The 19,783-nt window shown below is 40.2% G+C and overlaps 1 protein-coding gene across 5 annotated transcripts in view; it reads right to left on the bottom strand.

Moving 5' to 3' along the window:
• Positions 1-8,598: 8,598 nt before the first annotated feature.
• Positions 8,599-19,783, bottom strand: part of NMRK1 (nicotinamide riboside kinase 1) — a 32,747-nt gene continuing 21,562 nt past the window's right edge. For 4 of the 5 annotated variants that reach the window (XM_067744144.1, XM_067744143.1, XM_067744145.1 and 1 more), the window contains exons 5-9: positions 16,627-16,774; positions 16,475-16,546; positions 15,750-15,856; positions 13,416-13,499; positions 8,599-9,205 (exon numbers count right to left, since the gene is read on the bottom strand). In XM_067744144.1, the coding sequence (XP_067600245.1) occupies positions 9,186-9,205; positions 13,416-13,499; positions 15,750-15,856; positions 16,475-16,546; positions 16,627-16,774 (431 nt within the window). In that variant the 3' untranslated portion in view covers positions 8,599-9,185. The remainder of the gene's footprint in view (positions 9,206-13,415; positions 13,500-15,749; positions 15,857-16,474; positions 16,547-16,626; positions 16,775-19,783) is intronic. The other variant, XM_067744147.1, reaches the window with a different exon arrangement.

Below are 19,783 nucleotides of genomic sequence, written 5' to 3'. Positions count from 1 at the left end.
GGCATTTGACTAGATACTTCATATTCATAAACTTTTTAACCAAATGCCATGAGGTCAATATTAGTAATTTCAATTTTGAAGGAGGCTTAGCTTCCTTGGGCTCAGAGAAGTTAAATGACATGCCCACAGGGCTTCCCTGGTGGCGCAGTGGTTGGGAGTCCGCCTGCCGATGCAGGGGACACGGGTTCGTGCCCCAGTCCGGGAGGATCCCACATGCCGCGGAGTGGCTGGGCCCGTGAGCCATGGCCGCTGAGCCTGCGCGTCCGGAGCCTGTGCTCCGCAACGGGAGAGGCCACAACAGTGAGAGGCCCGCGTACAGCAAAAAAAAAAAAAAAAAAAAAAAAAAATTACATGCCCATAGCCGAGCATTGGAGCCAGAAGGGGAACCCAGATTTTCCTTCTCACAGTCCTACATGCTTTCCACTTGGCTGCTTCCCTTTCCAGCATAACAACCGCTGCTGCTACTTTCTCCACATGCTACACCTTTGACTTAACCTTCATCTTATGGTAGCATGGGACTCCCCAAAAGACAGAGGACTCAATAATTGCAGGCTGGTGCAGGGGTGGTGGTGGTGGGATGAATTGGGAGATTGGGATTGACATATATACACTAATATGTATAAAATGGATAACTAATAAGAACCTGCTGTATAAAAAAATAAATTAAATTAAATTCAAAAAAAAAAATTGCAGGCCCAGACTTATAGTACCCTAAGAATGGTGTTTTTTGGGTTTTGTTCTCCCTTGTTATTTTGGTGACCGCTTCATTACAAGCCTATTGGAATGAAAAAAGAAAGGCAGAGAAAAAAATATATTGAACAAGAAAAGATACCTAGTTTGCAGTTTATACTGAAAAAATCCAATTCTCTAGGAACGTCTACCTTTGTTTGATTTTTATTAAAAATCTGTCTCCAAAGCAGACAACCTGAGTGGCCACAAGTAATATCTTGGCATCTCATTTTCCCTTGTTGTCAAGTTGGGTAATACTTCTTAAGGTTGGCCTAACTTTCATGGGTGTGGAAGGATAGGTGGCATGAAAGATAAGATGTATTTTGTGTTCCTACACGTGTTTGAGTGAAATAAATGATTTTCAAGAGGTAAACGTCATCTCTATTACTAACGGCCTCAAACTTCTAACTGTTCTTCTAACTTATAAATATGCAGTTACACCTCCATGTTGTTTGTGGCTTAGTAAAAGCAATGTGCAATAGTATGACCTGAGATAATCCAAAATAGATGTTAAGTCTCCCACCAAATAAATCTGCTATTTTTAGCAGCTGTAGGCTAGCTAGGCAATATGGCCTCCATCCAATATTGTCAGGCTAATCATAGCACCTTTTCTGAGCTCTGTACAACCTTTGCTTCAGTAAGGACCACATCAAAACAGAGGTCTGCAGGTTCTCTCCTCTTACATACCCTATATATCCTGGCTTACAGGATACTCAGCCAGTCATATCTTCAATGAAGTCTTATCCCTTAACCCCCTCATTCCAGTCCTACCAGTCGGGTACTCAAGCATTCCTGTTATTATGGTAGAGTACAGTAGTTAAGAGCATGAAATTGGAAATCAAATTTGGATTTGGCTCTGCCACTACTTGTACGGCCTTGAGTAAGTTATTTTACCTCTTTGTGTCTCAGTTTCTTCATCTGAAAAACAATACTATCTTCTAGTAGGATTTAATGCGTATTAAATGAGATCATATATGTAGGGAGTTTAGAATGATGCCAGGTATATGGTAAGCACTCTACAGGTGAGACCTATTTTTATTATTGCATGTATTTTTCATAAAGCTAAGTTACCTCCTAAAAATTTGAAGACTCAGGAAACTGATTGTTTAACCAGTGGGTCAAATAAACATTTATATGCTGCCTACTGTAATTAGTATTATTGGACTAGACAGAGAAGACATGAAGATCAGCATAGACCTAAACAAAGTAGCTTTAAGTGTTGATGTCATGAATCCCTGATGCCTTTCTGCCTTATTCTACCACATCCCCCATTTTTAAAACAGCGAAAGGGACAAAAAGTGATTACCAGGGGAAGCAAGTTCCAACAGAGTCTCCTGCTGGGTCTTTTACAGGGTTGGGGGAGAAAGAGGGGGGGTGCAGGGAGAGAGAGGGAGAAGGTGCATAGCAACTCACTCACAAAGATAAGTTCAAGAAGTGTGTTGAACATGGAGTCTTGAGTTGAGTTGCTACAGATTCCAGGTCTCCTCTGTCAGCCTCCTATTCTGTTGACATCTGTGATATTATAATAAAGTGAGCATGGAATGGTCCAAAGTTAGAAGGCTACTCTGATTGGTCCTTGGATTTTTAACTACGAAGGCCTTTCATAGTGTATAAATGGGGTGGCCAAGAGCTGCAGAGGTATAGTTGCAAGCTAAGCACAATGACAACAGCAAGCCGAGTCCCAGAGTTTCAGGACTAGCCTCATAATACAGAGTAGCACAGTGATTCACTATTTGGGGTCATAAAGTCTTGGGTTCCAAACCTGGTTCCAACAAATGTTAGCAGTGTGACTCTGGGTAGTTACTTTATCTTTCAAAGCCTGAGATTTATACAGTTGTTATGAGAATTAAATAAAGTAATGCATGTAAGGTACTGTCAAAACATACTTCCCAAAAAGTTAAAAACATGACTCTCATACAAATATAAAGTGAGCACGCGTCAAAGATTCATTTCACATGTTAATGAGAGAACTGACAAGATGGTTTAAAGAAAACTGGAGAGAGCAAAGTATTTACAGTGGCTAAAGAAAAAGGCTTGAAAAAGCTGGCTAATTTAGATACAAAACTGGTTAATGTACAGGGCAATAAAACTGTAACTTTTGGGGTTGTCTTCTTTACCAGATAAATAATTTGCATCTCTAGTGAACAAATTTCATTTTCATCACAATCAGCAGTTGTTCTCAAGTGGGGGTAATTTCTCTTTCCAGGGGACATTTGGCAATGGCTGAAGACATTTTTGGTTGTTATAGCTGGGGGGTGAGGGTATGTGTGAGTGCTACTGGCATCTAGCGGGTAGAGAACAGGCATGGTCCTAAACATCCTTCAACGTACATGACAGCCCTCCCCCCCCCGCAAAAAATAATTTTCCAACCCCCAATCCCAATAGTGCTGAGGTTGAGAAACCTGTGTATCAAGTTCTACAAGTTAACATCTACTCTTATGAAATTTAAAATATCCTAATCAAGAGAAAATAGCAAGTCAAACAAAGATACACACTCCCAGAGAACTGGCTAAGGTGGGTTGGCTAGAAAATGCTTAGATAACTCTGAAAGGACATGCAGTAGCCCTTTTGCCTATTTCCCAGTTTTGGAAAGTTTTCTTGACAATACTTGACACCATACCTGAAACATGGTAGGTGTTCAGTAAAGGTTAGTCATTTCTATAAATTTATAGGCCACTAGATAGAAGTCCAAATGCCCATACAGTAAAATAAATACCATACTTTGACAGAAGCATCGTCATTGTTGGAAATCTTTTCCCTGTTGGATTTTTTCATCATGGTCACTTTGAAGTTTTAAGAAAGTCCTCCAATATAACCTTCAGACTTACAGATGATAGATCTATTAAAAAAGACAAGTCATGTTTAAAAACTTTCCTGAAAGCCTCATTCAAAAAACTGAGCCCCTCCTCCTGCATGAAAAACTTATTGTCAAATTGAGAATATCCAAGATATCCTTAGGAAGTCCATTTAAAGTCTGCTATAGAAAGGATACTAAGGTAAAGATCATAGAATTGCAGATCATGGCCCTTTTTATTGGCCAAAATGTGTATGTGTGTTTTTTGGGTTTTTTTGACATTTTAAAAATTGAAGCATAATTGATGTACAATAGTATATTAGATTCAGGTGTACAACATAGTGATTCAATATTTATATACATTACAAAATGGTAACCACAATAAGCCTAGTTACTGTCTGTCACCATACAAATTTATTACAATATTATTGACTGTATTCCTTATGCCATATATGACAAAGGTAAAAAAAGAAGAAAAAGCAGCCACGCAATTGCCCAAGTTTGTCTTGTATAAATCAGTTGAAAAGTATATCCAGTGGTTGTATCTATCAGTCTGAGTCCAAAGGAAGAGGTTTTATTCCCCCCCCAACCCCTTCCCCCCTTATTAATGACAGCCAGATCTTGTTGGAGAAGGCACTGCCATGGCTCACTGAGTGTCAAGGAAGCAGCTGTGGTGAAATGCTGGCAAAACTTGCTGGAAATATATCCCCTGGAATTCTGGGGAAATCCACTCTCTAGGGTGCCATGGAAAAGCTGTTCCCCAGCAGATGTCTCACCAGAGACACTCTGCTGCATTGCCAACCCACAGGAACCTAAAAGCAAAATCCATTTCCTGCAACGGCTCTCCAGTGCCCTCTATTGACAATGCTTAACATTGTTCCACTCGGCAAAGGAAAACTATCTAGAAGGCCCAGATTCATTTTCACAGAAAAAGCAAAAAGGCAGGATTTGGAGCTAAGAGTGAATAAAATCAATAACTGATGCAAGAGTTATTCTGTAATATTTTTAGGAGCCGACAATACTGATAATTTCAGTCTGGTAGTGTCTGAATAACAGCCAGTTTGGGCCCTCCTGGGCCCGCAAGGTGCTTATTTGCCCACTATAGAGCAGTAATTCCTCCTGGGCCCTGAGTAGGCAATATCGACATCACCTGGGACCTTGTTAGAAATGCAGATTCTAGCACCCTACCCCAAATTAACTGAACCAGAAACTCTGGGATTGGGGACCAGCAATCTCTGTTTTAATAAGCCCTGCAAAGGATTCTGGTGCATGCTAAGGTTTGAGAACCACTGTTACAACAGTAAGTTCTAGGAACTTGCTGTGCAGGCACAAAGAGGAGAGTCAATAAGGATTTGTCTGTATGAGTTTTAGTCTCAATTTATTTATTTATTTATTTATTTGGCTGCTTTGGGTCTTCGTTGCTGTGCGGGCTTTCTCTAGTTGCAGCAAGGGGGGGGTACTTCTTGTTGCGGTGCACGGGCTTCTCATTGCAGTGGCTTCTCTTTGCTGTGGAGCATAGGCTCTAGGCACGCGGGCTTCAGTAGTTGTGGCACATGAGCTTAGTTGCTCCGTGGCATGTGGGATCTTCCTGGACCACGGCTTGAACCCGTGTCCCCTGCACTGGCAGGCAGATTCTTAACCACTGCGCCACCAGGGACGTCCTTAGTCTCAATTTTTAATCTTGAAGAACACAACCTAACTTCTCTGGGATCTGGAAGCTAGCACGGAAAATAAAATTTTAATCTCTACTTTTACATTGATGATGTGTTTCTGGACTCGTGGGCATGAATGCATCAGCTATGTTCACTTTGGTAAGAAATTCTGTTTTTGATGTTCTCTTATCTGCAGGTCAGGCTACCTTGATGCAGGCCCCAAAGCTGCTATTGCAATTTTCATCTGTTTCTGTGAGTACACAGAAGTGGAGAGTAATGCCCATTCTACATTTTCCATACCCTTGCTTTTCCCTAGGTCTCCACCATGACTGCAGTTACTAGAAGAAGAGCTAGAGCCACAAACCTAAGGTCAGCATAGCAGACAGTGGCATGGAGCTCACATTAGCTCACCACTGCTCCTCGCCCCTCAGATAACCTCATGAGTTGGCTCGCCTCCTTGACAAAGCTCCAACAGCCCAGAACAGAAAGCTTCATTTTCCCGACATAGCCTTTGCCTTTCCAATTTGCTCCCTTTGAAGGAAAGATGGTGAGATGTATGCTAGGAAGATATTTTTCTGCCGTTTTTCACTTTAAAATGAAAAATATGCGTGTGCGTGTTCGTGTGGTGTAGGGATTATGTCCTGTCCCTGGTCCTGCCAATAACTAGCTGCCTGGGGTTGGGCAGGTCACCAACTCTGGCTCTAATTTCTACACATAAATATAGAGCATTAGACAAGCTGATACTCCTCCAACATTTTATGATTCTATGCACTACCACAAGCGTATCCTTAAAAGGTAACTTGGTGGGCTTGAATCTCACCCTTTACTGTAACAGTCTGTGCATGAGGCCCTCTTCTAAATTCCCTCCTCTGGGTTTAACATTAAGCACAATGAAACCTTCCTACAGCAAATTCATCCTAAAGGGATTGAGGTTATTTATACATAGAAGGTGAAGTCTTCAGCAGATTTGCTCCTTTTCAATAAATAAAGAGCATGTGTCTTTCTAAACAGATATCTATCCCATTAACTGCTTTGATAAGAGTAACTAAATGTGAAAGCATACACTGGAAATGAAGCACTAGTATTCTTTATTTCAAATTCCTGATTTATTTCTCACTCATAGTAGTAAGCAAAAATGTTTACTTCTTCCCCGTTTGAACGTTTACTTTTTTTTTTTTTTTTCAGTACGCGGGCCTCTCACTGTTGTGGCCTCTCCCATTGCAGAGCACAGGCTCCAGGCGCGCAGGCTCAGCTGCCATGGCTCACGGGCCCAGCCGCTCCACGGCATGTGGGATCTTCCCGGACCGGGGCACGAACCAGTGTCCCCTGAAGCGGCAGGCGGACTCTCAACCACTGTACCACCAGGGAAGCCCAGATCGTTTACATTTTTAATGTTTGTTAAAGTGTGTTTTTTTTTCTCAAGATAAAGAGTCTTTCTCTGACCTGTTTTCACATGCTGAAATGGGGGGAAATGACCGTCAAGTATGATGCTTCTCAATCAACAATCGCCCTCTGTGGGGGATGGTATTTCAGAAATTCTTGGAAAAAATAAAGTTTGAAAAGTCATATCTAGACTTTTACACTAAAAAAAAAAAACAACCTCTTGTTTTGATAACACAAATTACATCTATCTAAGCTTGCTAAAATCAGAGCCAGGGAGGATAAGCAGAGAAAAGGTTGTGCTAATACTTGGTGTTGCTTACCTATTTTCTCCTCCTTCCTTAGTAAAAGCTTTTTCTTTCCCGTGGCAACATCACCAGACAATGAAACACAATGAGCTCAAACCTCTCAGAACGCCTCTTCCCAGCCTCTCTTTCAGTGAGAAGTGGCCATGGAGGCAGTTCTGGCTGTTGGGGTCACTGCTGGGTGACTCTGGAAGGCCTGCGGCTGGCTGTGCGTCCTCTACCCAGCTTCCTGCCTTTATAATTGACACTGTGCGGGGAGCTTCTGCTGCCTTCCTGTGACCTCCTGGGGTAGCTCCGAAGGCAAGGATGAAAGACCCTGGCTTTTCCATAACACTTTCAAGTTGCTAAATTTCAGAAAAACAGGTCTTCAATATGTAATATTTGGGACTTACCCTAAAATGTTATTTATAGTTTATCTGAAATTCAAATTTAACTGTATGCCCTCTAATTTTCTTTTTGTTTTTTTCCCCCTAAATCTGACAATGCTAACCCTAACCCTAACTCTAACTCTAACCCATAATTCTTGGTTATGTAAAAATAATAAACCCCAATAAGCTAGTATTAGTCAAGTAACACGTTGCTTGCATGTGAACTCATTCCTGACATAGTAGTAATTTATAACAAGTACCCAACGTTTATTGTGTTCATTATGTGCCAGACACTGTGCTAGTTAGCAGGGGTGTGTTTGTAATTAAGTCACAGAGGTAGGTCCTGCCTTCAAGCAGCTTGCAGTCTAGCTGGAGAGACAGCCACTAAATGAGTGATTCTGTAAGCAGCAGTATAACTACAATTGTGATTAACGCTTTGAAGGAAAAGTAGAACTTTGAGAGCACCTATGAGGGCAGGGCAAGGAGGAGGGAATCCTCTGAGAAGCAGCATCTTCTGAAGGAGGAGGAGTTAGCAGACTAATTGGAGGGAAGGGTTGCAGAAGTTTGCTCTAAGTATCGGGAGCAGCACATGAGCCCGCTGTGAAGCAGGAAGGGTCCTGGTAAGTTTGAGGAGAGGAGGTCCCAATGGCTGAACAGCAGTGGGTTGAGTGACTGGAAATGAGGGTAGAGAGGCACTCATAAGCTAGATCAGGGAATGTCTTGGGGGCCATATGAAGGATTGTGAACTTTATCCTTACTCTCCACTAAACCCACACTAAGCACTGTTGATATGCCCTTCTTATAAAGAGGAAGTACAGACTTTAAATGGTTTGATCAAAGACATATAGCTATTAAAAGGATGAACTTAATTTGGGCCCAGATTTTTTTTTTTTCAGTGTGTGTGACCAAAAAACCCCCTAGTCATGGGTGAGTGTAAGCTAGTTACAAATTTCTAAGTTCTGAGTGCTGATCAGATGAGTCTGTAGAGAATGTTTAAAGTTAATGTAAGAATATATTTTATATTTGTAAGGACTGAGAGGGTGTGAGCAATCTATCTATTATTAATAAATAACAAGTTGATCACTAATTTAACTTCCAGCATTGAATGAGGCCTCAAAGAAATGATATGATTATACAGATCTCCCGTTGTGTTTTTCAATGAAAGCTCCCCTGTATTACATATCACTGAAGTAACTGTAACTTATTTCTGCTATTTTAGACCAACGGTTTGACAAAAACAAAATAAAACATGCACATAAAAACCTTATTTGTAACAAAGTCTCAACATAAGTGACACAAATGATTCAGTGGTTTCAGACGCATATAAAAAAAACAGTAACAGCGGCAACAAGGACAAAACACAAAAAAGATACTGTTGGCAAATTGTTGATTATTCAATATGATTACCAATATGACTACTCCTGGTAATCCCTTTATTTGCAGGAGGTGGGCATTGGTATGGGATGGTAACCAATATTTTTAAAAAATTAAAAATAGAGAAATATCAAGAGTACATTGTATGTGAGGTAAATATTTTATAATTCTTGATATGATACACGCAACACATATAGATACATACACACAAACACACACATCAATAGATTACATATATACTGGATTGTGATCTATATCTTATTCCTTACTCCGGGTCCCATTCAGAAGAGTTTGACAATCACTGGTCTAGAGAAACTGACTCACTCTTTGTGAGCTATGCTGTGTCTTGTACTTCCTGGAGTGAGAACAAAGTTAAAGTAAATTCCTGTCCATTGTCATGGATAACTACTCACTTTTCCATGTGTTAAGGAAATCATGTGTGATAGAACAAACAGAGAAACAAATAAACAAAACAACAGGCTGTCATCATACCAAAGTACACATTGTATCTTGGTTAAGGTTCTTGCATAGCTTCCTTTGAATGTCCTAATTCACTCCAGGAAGGATTCAGTGCATTCCAACTCTACGCTGTCACTTGCAGACCTGGGGAATAATGATAAATAGAAAAGAAATTAATGGAGAATTCCAATAGTCATTTTATTAAATCTTCACACTAACATCTAAGGATGTTAAGATTACAGGGATTGTGGGGCAAGAAATGCTGGTTTTCTGTAAAGAACTAAATAGAGTCCAAGTCTCATTCATTTAATCCTTGTGTTAAATTTAAGCCTATTTTCAGCTATCAGATATCCAATATCATCTGCAATTGATATAATAATCCTTGACTTCAAAGAATGAAATAATTTGAGAACTAGAAGAAAAACACAAAAGGTGGCTGGTACAGTAGAATTCTTGTTTTGGAATGTTATCCTTGGTTTGAGGAAAGAAGTATTCTTACCGTCAATCTTTATTTTTTTAATATTTTTTATTTATTTAAAGTAAGGAAGTCTTGCTGAATACTTAGTGACTTTGGCTTAGAAACTCAGTGATAAGCCTACCGCATTCTTATTACATATCTCATGCTGGAAAAGCACACCTATTTTAGGATACTATTTAATCTTTGAAGCATGTAAAATATAAAAATGATGATACTCTTTGACCAAGCAAGTGCTACTTCTGAAAAATTTTAATTCAAGAAGAAGAAAACCAGTAATTTGTGCAGATATTTTTACCGCATGTTATTTGTCAATGTAAAAAGCTTTCTAACAACACAAAATATCCAACAATTGGGAAATGGTTCAATAATTTTGTTAATTTGGATATTATACTATATAATTATACTACTATTACTTTGTAACTGGAAACTATTTTAAATTCAATATAGAAAAATATCCCAAATTCATTTTATTAAATTTTTATTTTACAATGTTTGTTCCTTTGATTTGACATCTTTCTTCTGTAGTAAGATGTCACTGTCAGGTCTTATAATTTACTTTTAACGAGCAAAACAGAACTCAGCCTTGAATCCTTCAACTGGGAGAACTATTCAGTCTTATTCAGTTTCATTACATAATGGACTCTATAAAGCTTATTAAATATTAAATACTAATTTAAAAACAAAAGTAAGCATGGCAATTAACTATGTAAACCATGTAACCATATGAAAGACTGATGGGAATAGCAAAAACATGGGATATGTACTTATCAAAATGTTAACAGTGATGATTGGTGGGAATATAGGTGATTATTTTCTCCCTAAAAGATTAAAAATATTATTATGTTTTTATAATGAGATGAAAATAAACATTTTATTTAAAGGGAGTTTGAATGTTCCTGGTAGCTAGGGCTGCCTTGTCATAGGGAGAATAGGTAATGATTAGATTTTGCCTCAAAGTCTGGATTTAAATAAGGATTAAACATATAACTTTATAAACTTACTCTCCTGGGTTATTTGTTTCATTAATAATTAAATTCAGTCTTTGTTGTTTGCCTTTCATTATTATTACTTAATCACAATTATGATTCTATATGCTTAGAATAGAAAATTAGTTAAACAGTTTATGAGATGCTATCAGAAGCTGGAGGTGTAGTCGACTGAAACATTGGAAAGGTCTCCTGGCTAGCTCAGACCCGTACTGAGGGTTAAACCAGGCTATGCTGAGGATCCCTCCAGGCTGGCTTTGGCAGGTGCTGTGGTTGAAAGAACTGGGAAATGTGATGTGTCATAAATAATGCAGTAACTTATTTATGCAACTGGAAAAAATGAACATAGATCTTGGAGGTAGGAAAAGCTGATCTTCTTTGGATTTTACGTCTTTTCTAACATTTTGCTATTATTTTTTTTTTCTTTTTAAGCTTTATGCAATATCTTGAACACAAGGAAGATAGCCTTACAAAGGAATACTTCCTTACAAGCCTCTAGGATGTAGGCAAGGAAAGAGGAGGGTGTCACACACATAGAAATGTACTTTGCTGTGGGCTTTCAGCCCTCATCAAAACATGCCAGCTATTCTTGGGCCTTGGACCAGATAGCACAAGCTGGTACTTGGTATGGAATTAGGTGCAATTTGCCTGAGCTACACGATCAAGGCTCCTTCATTTTTTTATAAATAAATAAATAAATAAATTTATTTAGTTGCGGCGAGTGGGGGCTACTCTTTGTTGCGGTGCGCGGGCTTCTTATTGCGGTGGCTTCTCTTGTCGCGCAGCACGGGCCCTAGGCGCGCGGTCTTCAGCAGTTGTGGCACGAGGGCTCTAGAGTGCAGGCTCACTTGCGGCTCAGGGGCTTAGTTGAGGCTCACGGGCTTAGTTGCTCCGCGGCATGTGGGATCTTCCCAGAACGGGGATCGAACCCACGACCCCTGCACTGGCAGGCGGATTCTTAACCACTGTGCTACCAGGGAAGTCCCGAGGCTCCTTTACTTTTATCAGCAGGTGGATCATAAGGGCAAACTTCAGCGTGTGACTTGGTCATTAAAGGAAAATTGGACCCAAGCATTAGCCATTATTGAGAGGATGGAAAGGTACAGATGTTCAACTGCTGAAACACCCAATAAGTATCTTATCAAGGTCAGCAAGGAAGCCAATAACTCTCAGAGAAGTGGCTCTGGCTCAGGTGCTATCGTTTACAAAGGCTGAGCCCCTGTCTTCACCCTACACTCTGTATCCACTTATGCTGGTGCCTGAGCTTCATCATGGGAGGCCTATCAGAGTAACAGATGGCAGGGGTGAGCAGGCATACCTGAGCAGGCAAGGATTTTTTTTTTTTTTTTAAACATCTTTATTGGAGTATAATTGCTTTACAATGGTGTGTTAGTTTTTGCTTTATAACAAAGTGAATCAGCTCCTGGCAAGGATTTTAAGTTCCACTTAAAGGAAGAAATTTTAATATGGTCCTGAAATTTCTTTAAATAGGTTCATGTCTACAGGAAGGGCTGATCCTGAAATTGGGAATGTGTCAGGATCAATGAGCTGCCTGGCTGGGCTTAGACTGCTAGTCAGATAGGAATTTACTGAGGGCATAGGAAATCTAATTCTTATTGAGAGATTTTGAGATTTGGACTGGGGGATTTGTTTCTCACCAAAAGAGCATGTAATATTCTTCACTGCCAAACTGGCTCATACGTCATCTCTTGAGCCAGCTGATGACTGCATTTTGTATGTTAGCCATGAAAACCCTTTTAGTTCAAACAGTTCCAATGAAACAGCTAGATCTATAGTTTTGTTTTCCCAGCACACTTTGTCATCTTTCTTCTTCTGGTTTCTACCTCCTGTCCTGCTTTCCCTTGGGGAATTTCTCCCCTTAAGTCAGGAGGTCTTAGGAGAGGTACTCAATTACAAGATGAGTACATGATCCAGTCCTAGCCAATCAGAATAAACCATCTCCTCAGGCACAGTGACTGGTTTAGCAAAAGTCATGTGACCCAAGCAGGACCAATCAAAATCTTTCCTGGGACTTTTCCACTGGGCTAAAATGGAAAACTGCTTTAAAAAATGTTCAAAATAAAGAATTTTAAACATATGCAAAACGAGTGAGAATAATATATAGACCCCCTGTACTCAACACCCAGCTTCAACATTTATCAACTCATAGACAATCTTGAAAAAGAATAAACTGTCTTTTTACTGGGGCTGTTGGACCTAGGAGGATGGTGTGGCCAAAAGACATCATATCTGTCAGTGGAGACAGACTGACTTCAAAATATACCCAAACAGAAAATGAAATTGAGGCAAAACCATGAGGACCCCATATGAGCTCCTTAATACAGCTGAGCCTGAAGCCACTGCCACACCTGTACTTTATTTCTGCTTAAGCCAGATTTAGGAGGATTTCTGTCACTTGCAAAATGTATTGCCTGATATGAAAACCTTGAAGAAACAGTAAGTAATTAAAAAAAATTTTTGTTTATTTTGGGAATAGAATTTATGAAAAATCTTTAGGAGGAATAAATGAGAAAGGGAACTTTATACATATTAAAAGAAGATCACCAGCATTTTAACTTCACTAGACTCAAAGGATAATTTCAGTCCCATTGAAATAACAGCCATCTACTAAAAATTTTAAACTAAATAACATAAATATCATTAAGAGATATAACAAAGGGTGAATATTTTCACCCTTAAAAAAAACCTCACAAAGTAATCAAGTCCCTAGACCCATTCAGAGTGTCTGATTCTGTACTATCTTCAAAGCAATGCATGAATAGATACAATCACTCCTACATTAGCTGTCTGGTATACCATTCTTGGGTATGTAATGAACTATTTCTCCTGGCTGCTCCTTCACAATCCACTTTGATTGGACAATACTTACAATTTTGCTTTGCTAGTTCTTGCATTAGGTCTTCATACACTTGTGAAAAGAGGTCCTCTTCAGATTTTGTTCCATCTAGGTAAACTGAGAAGGGGGAAAAGAGAGCAGTTTAAATGCTAACAGGCTTATTAATACAGGATGCTTACTCTGGCACTTGGCATCTCTTGAGAACACCAATAGGTTTAATCAAAGAACCCAGGAACATAACTTAAAAAGAAATTAATAGCCATTAAAGAGAGAAGTATATCACAGCCAGGTACAACGGGTAAGAAATTTTGATTTATTGCAGAGAAAATTCAAACTAGCTGATGTGAAAATTTAAAAAGAAAGAAACAGAGTTAAGTGGCACTGTGCATATGGTACTTTAGGAGCACTGAAGAGGTCCCTTCTCAAAACAATCATTTATGGAATTCCCTGGCAGTCCACTGGTTAGGACTCCAGGTTCAATCCTGGTCCAGGAACTAAGCTCCCACAAGCTGCACAGCATGGCAAAAAAAAAAAAAAGAAAGAAAGAAAGAAAAAGAAACCACTTAAGGGAGTAGTTCTTGAGCTTACTTATACATCAGGATCACCTGTGAGGCTTCTTAAACCATGCAGGGGGTCTGAGTTCACATGTGTACTGAATCTGAATTCTCCAGGCCCATGAGATATATATTTTTAACAAAACTGGCATAGTCAGTTTGGGATAAAAAGCAGAAGTTATGTAGGTTAAAGGAAAGAAAGGGCCTTCTAGTCAGAAAACTGCAGAGGTTAGGGAGGTAGGAGGAACTTTGCCTGTTAAGGAAAAGATGCTCAGTTTGGAAAGGCTAGAATGTGGGGAGGCAGGAACAGTATAGAGATGAGATTTTAGAGCTGTGCCTTAGTCTTTAGTGGCCTTGAGGTCTGGCTGTTTGGATTTTATACTGAAGGGCTGGAGACTCTCTGAAGGTATTTAAGCAAGGTAGGAGCATGGTTGGATTTGCATTTTAGATGGAGAGAGAGAGGGGTAGTAAGAAGACATCCCTGCAACCAATGGTCCATGTTGGGAGTGGTGTGGCCAGAATGTCATGAGAGGCTCTGTGGATGGGGAAGAGGGGTTGAACTGGACTGAAGAAGGGATCATAACAGCTGCCAGATCATGGGGAGGCCCTGTGTGCTTTCTGTAGCTACCAAAGAGGCCACGAGGCTTCTCACAATATGCGCAACTCCCTTTATTCTGAAAAGATACGTCAGTTTTGATTGCTCTACCCCATCCAAAACCCTTCTCTCTCCAGCCTCCTGCATCTTCTCCATGTGGTACTCTATATCCCAAGGATCTGTTCTTGGCCCAGGTCCATAGATCCAGATATTTATTTCTAAATCACTGCTTTAAGTCCCTCAGGCATCTCAACTTCATTATGTGCGAAACAGACTCGCATTCCTCCTTACAAATCTGCGACTCCTTCACTTTTTCCTGTTTTCTGAAATAATGCCTGCCAATTCCTGAGCTGTTGTCCTTGCCACCTCAGTGGCCTGGACCCTCCATGTCTATCCTATCACGCAGTTCTTCTGAGTACATATGTCCAATATCGCACCCTCTACATCTACCCTTCACATAGCCAGAGGGATCTTACTAAAACAAAAATTTTATATCTACCATATCCTTGTATAAAGCCTCTCTGTACAGGGCTTCCCACTTTCCTTAGGATAATGACCTAAGTCCTTAACTGATCTATGGCCTTGCAGGGTTTGGACCCTTCCTGTATCAGCAACATCACCTCTTGCCTTGGCTTTCTCTACCACAATCTTCCTTCTGGTGCCCCTTGGTCTTTTCATGTACCATACCCACCATCTGGGGTGACCTTCTATCTCCCCAAGTTACCTCCCTTTGTCCAGTTATATCTATCATCTGGTTTAAATATGGCTTCCTCAAGGAAGCCTTCCCGGATTGCTGAGACTTGGGCGGTCCCCCTGAAGCTCAGTGTCCCAGTACTGAGCACAGCTAAAAAGGATAATCTTGTGCGTCATCCATTTAACATCCATTTTCCTGATAGAATGCTGGTTCATAAGAGTAGAGACTGAGTCTGCCTTATTTCCCTTGATATCACCAGGGTAGTGCCTTGTACATGGAAGGCATTCAATCAATATTTGCTGAATGAATGACCATCTAGAAGTTGACAAACTTTCACAAGAGCCATAGAGAAACAGAAGGCAGGAGAGCCAGTGTGGAAAAGGGGGAGCCCAGAGCGTTCTAGCTTAAAGTGTCCTTTTATAATCTAATATATGAGAAAAATGCCTTCTAAAGTCCTTTCTTTTGTGTACTTTGAGGCAATGACAAGTAAAAAGGCTTCCGCGGAGGGAAGAAAAGGCACTTACCGATTTCCCATGAGATGTTCTCCATTTCTTTCCTGTGCTTTAGATACATGGGCCACACGTGGCCCTCAAAGTACCCTGGGGTGTCTGGAGGCTCGTAGATCCTTGTACTATCAAAATACGTAGGAAACTTTACGTTGACATAAACACAATTGATAAAGTAAAATAATGGTCAGGACAACGGGGAAATCACTCAGAGACTGTCTAAACAGGATTACGACTACACTTTTTAGACTCAATGCCAGTTTCAAAGACAACACCCAATGGATTTAGTCCCCTGATCTAAAAAATGAACTCTAATTCACTACCATTCATAATTATTTCCCCCCTCTAGTGATTTATAAAAGAATTGAGAGACAAATGTTAATGTAAATAATGATAGAGATACTGAGATGTTGTCGTAAGCTTTAAACTAATCGGTGTTCTCTGTGGCTGTAGCAGAATACAGGCCCCCTAATTTAAAACCATAATCAACATGGGATTGCTTCATATGAGGATTTAGGAAAGATAAGCCAAAGAGCTTGTACAAGAGCCTTTTCTTAGAAAAGTAATTTGCATTACTCCATGTGGGTGACCATTTATGGAAAAAGGTCTTGCTCTTTGTATGAAGAATTGAGGCTTCTCTTGCTTGAAAAATGACATACACATTGCTCAATAATGCTGTTTCCTTGTTTTTCCTAAAGTTTGTCTTTTGAATTACAATCCACAAAGGCAATTTCAAAACTTACCTCCTCCTCCTCTTACATTCTTCATACGGAATGGTCAGAAAATAGCTTCTATTCCATATAGTGTCAAGGGGCCTAAATTAACAGCATATTTAGTGCACAAAGTTTTTTTTTCCCATTCATTCAGAGTCAATATTAGAGTGGGGAATGCTTACTTGTAATTATAGAGAAGGAAACCTTCGATAATTAAGATGGGAATTTCCTCAGTGTTTCCCCTGTCTCTTGATGCCAGAGGGTGTGCTGCACTTTCCATCCAGTGGGAAATGGCGGACATCATTTCCTCCATGTTAAGTGCTTCAAGCACTTCAAACAAACACAAAAATATGAAATCAATACAACAAAATTTTACGCTGTGGCTTTTTATGATGAGTACAGCCAGTGGTCTATAAATATATAAAATAACACTTTTATTTACCCTTCAAAACACCTAATTAGGGACTTTCCTGGTGGTCCAGTGGTTAAGAATCTGCCTTCCAATGCAGGGGACACGGGTTTGATCCCTGGTCTGGGAACTAAGATCCCACATGCTGCGGGGCAACTGAGTCTGAGCGCTCTAGAGACTGCGCGCCACAACCAGACAGCTAACGTGCCGCAACTACTGAGTCCACGTGCTCTAACTAGAGAGGAGCCCACATGCCACAACTAGAGAGAAGCCCACGCACCACAATGCAGAGCCTGTGCACCGCAACTAAGAGCCTGTGCGCCGCAGCTAAGACTAAAAAAACACCAAATTAACAAATGCTTTAGACAAAAAATATAAACTCTAATATTGATAAAGTGGTATGCTTGATATATTTTCATTCTGGAAAATTTTATTTATCTGTTTATTTATTTTTGGCTGCATTGGGTCTTTGTTGCTGCACGTGGGCTTTCACTAGCTGCTGCGAGCAGGGACTACTCTGTTGTGGTGCGTGGGCGTCTCATCACAGTGGCTTCTGTTGTTGCGGAGCACGGGCTCTAGGCATGCAGGCTTCAGTAGTTGTGGCTCTTGGGCTCTAGAGCGCAGGCTCAGTAGTTGTGGCGCACAGACTTAGTTGCTCCGCAGCATGTGGGATCTTCCCGGACCAGGGCTCAAACCTGCGTCCCCTGCATTGGCAGGCAGATTCTTAACCACTGCACCACCAGGAAACTCCTGGAAAATTTTAAACATATACAAAAGTAGAGCGTAGAGTACAATGAACTCCCATGTCCCCATTACCAGCTTTGACAATTATAAACTCATTGCTTTATTTATAACTTCTATTCCCCCTTGACTATATAAAAGTCTAACATTTTTGGATAACAAAATATTTATAAATTAGTTTGAAAGATATGACACACTGGTGAAAATACCTGCAATGTATTTGGCAAAGAATGGATATCTTTAATATATAAAGAGCTCTTACAGATAAATAAGAGGAGGAAAATCATTAAAAGAATTTACAAAGGATACAAGTATGTCACATTCAAATTCTAAAATGTGCATACTTTTAGAGTTTACAGTTGTTAATGCTAGAAAAGTACCCTATAACAGTGATTCTCAAAGCATGTTATCTACACTAGCAGCATCAGCATCATCTGAGAACTTATTAGAAATGCAAATTCTCAGCCCCACTCCAGAATGACTGAACTGAGCCATCTGTTCTTAAAGGTTTTTTAGTGGAAGGTTTTAAAATTATGAACTAATTCATTTAAAAGATATAGAGCTATTAAGATTTTCTCTTTTTTTCTGGTGTTTGTTTTGATTAATTTGCATTTGGTAAGACTGTCAATTTCATTTAAGTTTTCAAATTTATTTGCATAAAATTCTTCATAATATCCTCATCTTTTTAATGTTTGCAGGATTTGTAGTGATATTAACCTTTTTGGTTTTGATATATGTAATTTGTGCCTTCTCTATTTTTTTATTGATCGGTCTTATTTAATTTTTTTGAGGATCACTCAGATTCTTCAATCTGTAGGTTTATGTCTTATGCCAAATTTGAGATGTTTTACATCATTACTTATCTGAATACTTTTTCAGTACCACTCCTCCTCTCCTTCTGAGCTTCCAATGATATAAATGTTAGATCTTTCATTATTGTCCCACATTTCTGTTCATTTTTTTTTTTTTTTTTGCCTGCTTTGTGTCTTCATTGCTGCATGTGGGCTTTCTCTGGTTGTGGCAAGTGGGGGCTACTATTCATTGTGGTACACAGGATTCTTATTGTGGTAGCTTCTCTTGTTGCAGAGCACAGGCTCTAGGTGCATGGGCTTCAGTAGTTGCAGCATGCAGGCCCTAGAGTACGTGAGCTTCAGTAGTTGTGGCACATGGGCTCAGTAGTTGCAGTGTGAGGGTTCTAGGGCATGTGGGCTTCAGTAGTTGTGACGTGTGGGCTCAACAGTTGTGGCTCGCAGGCTCTAGAGAGCAGGCTCAGTAGTTGTAGTACACGGACTTAGCTGCTCCACGGTATGTGGGACCTTCCCGAACCAAGGATTGAACCCTTGTAACCTGCACTGGCAGGTGGATTCTTAACCACTGCACCACCAGGGAAGTCCCTCTGTTCATTTCTTTTCAGTCTACTTTCTCTTGCTTGTTCAGATTGAATAATTTCTATTGTTCTGTCTTGAAGTTCACTGATTCTTTCCTCTGTCATATTTATACTGCTGTTACACCCATCCAGTGAGTTTTAAAATTTCAATTATTGTATCAGTTTTCAGTTCTAAAATTTCTATTTGGTTCTTTTTCACATCTTCTCTCTCTTTGTTAAGGCTTTCTAATTTTTCACTTGATTCAAGAATGGTCACAGGGCTTCCCTGGTGGTGCAGTGGTTGAGAGTCCACCTGCCGATGCATGGGACACGGGTTCGTGACCTGGTCTGGGAAGATCCCACATGCCGCGGAGCGGCTGGGCCCGTGAACCATGGCCACTGAGCCTGTGCGTCCAGAGCCTGTGCTCCGCAATGGGAGAGGCCACAACAGTGAGAGGCCCGCGTACCAGAAAAAAAAAAAAAAAAAGAATGGTCACAAATGCTCACTGAAGCCTTTTTATGAATACTGCTTTAAAGTCCTTGTCAGAATTCCAGCATCTGTGTCCTCACAGTGTTAGTGTCTAATTGTCTTTTCTCATTCAAGTTGAAAGTTGCCTGGTTCTTAATATGACAAATGATTTTTAGTCTCATCCTGGAAATTTTGCTATGAGGCTCTGGATCCTAGTTAATCTTTTTTTTTGCAGGCAGTGTCCCTGTTTAGGTGTAGTGTGCAAGTCCAGGTGGGGTGGATGTTCAGCTGCCTGCTGGGCCTCACCAATACTGAGGTGGGGGGTGACTGTGGGGGGAAGAGAGGAAAGCATGC

This window comes from Pseudorca crassidens, chromosome 7 (genome assembly GCF_039906515.1).
Source record: "Pseudorca crassidens isolate mPseCra1 chromosome 7, mPseCra1.hap1, whole genome shotgun sequence".
In the NCBI taxonomy this organism is placed as follows: domain Eukaryota; kingdom Metazoa; phylum Chordata; class Mammalia; order Artiodactyla; family Delphinidae; genus Pseudorca; species Pseudorca crassidens.
This window is presented reverse-complemented; position numbering and strand designations above follow the sequence as displayed.